The sequence below is a fragment of the Cyprinodon variegatus genome, unplaced genomic scaffold (genome assembly GCF_000732505.1).
Source record: "Cyprinodon variegatus isolate N-32 unplaced genomic scaffold, C_variegatus-1.0 Scaffold680, whole genome shotgun sequence".
NCBI classification, from domain to species: Eukaryota; Metazoa; Chordata; class Actinopteri; order Cyprinodontiformes; family Cyprinodontidae; genus Cyprinodon; species Cyprinodon variegatus.
In genome coordinates, this window is record NW_015151133.1 from 364,847 (window position 1) to 366,561 (window position 1,715).

General features: G+C 37.2%; 1 protein-coding gene across 1 annotated transcript in view; it reads left to right on the plus strand.

Moving 5' to 3' along the window:
* Positions 1–278: 278 nt before the first annotated feature.
* Positions 279–1,715, plus strand: part of LOC107097245 (tetraspanin-1-like) — a 13,373-nt gene continuing 11,936 nt past the window's right edge. The window contains exons 1-2 of the mRNA XM_015394319.1: positions 279–431; positions 518–580. Coding sequence (XP_015249805.1) covers positions 524–580 — 57 coding nt within the window. The 5' untranslated portion in view covers positions 279–431; positions 518–523. The remainder of the gene's footprint in view (positions 432–517; positions 581–1,715) is intronic.

The window sequence follows — 1,715 nt, forward strand, 5'->3', positions numbered from 1 at the left end:
AAAATACTAGATGAATTATAGAGTTAAACAGCTTGGTCTGACCATTTAGCGAGAAACTGGTCAGTTTGGTGTCTTACTCACCTTTAATTAGTCACAGCTGAAATATTGTTAATTGTGGATTTAGAACAATCTTAAGGTTCCCATAAATAAATAAATGCGATAAACTGAATCTGACCAGGTTGAAATGAATTAGATGTAACCCTGTTTTACTCATCCAGTGCTGAATTAAATAGTAACTGTCTGATTTGAAGGAGACCTGCAGGGGGCAGAGCTGTAACCCACCTGGATGACCAGGGGCCACACCCTGCCTCTGTATCTACCTGGACATCATTCCTGCAGATTCTGTTTCCACTCATCAGCTGAGTGGAAAGTTTCTTCCTTTTGCAGCCCCGAAGCCCTCAGCATCCTCTGGGTTTATCATCTGTTAAAAGGTAAAATCTTTCTTCCAGAATCAGATCTTTGTCATCCATTTTCTCTTTTTTGCTATTTGAGGAAAACAAACTGTTTTTTTTGACAGAATAAAATGAGCTGCTTCACATTCACCAAACTGCTGACGGTTCTCCTCCTCCTGCTTGTCTTTGTGAGTATGATTCTGCTCATGTTTTACCTTTCTGCCTTGTTGCTTTGACACCATTCAACGTGAACATAGAGGTTGCACCAACATCTCAGTGCACAGAGACAGCAGTGATTCTTGTTCTGCTCCATTTTCTTCCCAACTGGATCATTTTCATCTCATTAACTTCAAAAGGCTCCAGTGTCTGAATATCTGCCACCTAGTGTGGATCATCTTCAGTGTTTGGGAAACATTCCTGGCAGCAGGGAGCTGAGTTTTCCTGCAGAGTCCGAACCAGCTGGACTCTGATGAAGCTCCCAGCATGAGGAATATTTCCCTCTCTATTCCTCTGCCTGAACATCTCCCGCTGATGAATTTGGTTGATCGGCTGTAGAAGTCACAGCAGGAAATGTTAGACTCCAGAGATGATGTGACTGAGAGAGTTTTAGACTTTCTTTAAATATTTGAGCCTCATATTTGCAGTGAAATGAAGATTTTATTCATCTTATGACCAGAAGCTTTGAGTTTAATGGCCCCAAATAATCTATAATTATGTTTAAAGCTTTAAAACGAGGCAGCTTTGCTTTTAAGATAAAAGCAATTCAAACATTTTGGTTTCAGATGTTGATAAAGTTAGTGACTCAGATATTCTGACGTAGGTGTAATAATTGTGTAAACGAAGATGGGCGTAGACGTGTGTATGTACATATATACAAAAACATGTTTATTTGCTCACCTAATGGACCTTTGGAGCAGTATGGACTAGTAAGTGAAATAGGAATCGGGGAATATTGCTGCTGTTATGCACTATATAACTATATAACAGACTTAAGCACTAAATTATACATATAACTATTAGACAGGTTATTAATCTTAGTATTTCCATGTCGAATCTGTAACAAAGAATCATTTTTGCATTTTTATTAATTTGTTTGAAAAAAATGTTTTATGCATTCATCATTTATATAATCCATTCATCTTATTAATTTCATAATCAAACAGGAGCCTATTTACATAAATAAAGGAAAAACTTAACACAGGATACAAAATTTGGGAATAACAGCTGATTAATGTGGAGTTGTTTCTCTCTTTATATAGTCTGAGTTTGTTTTGTTTGTTTAATATCTAGTGATATACACTCACCGGCCACTTTATTAGGTAC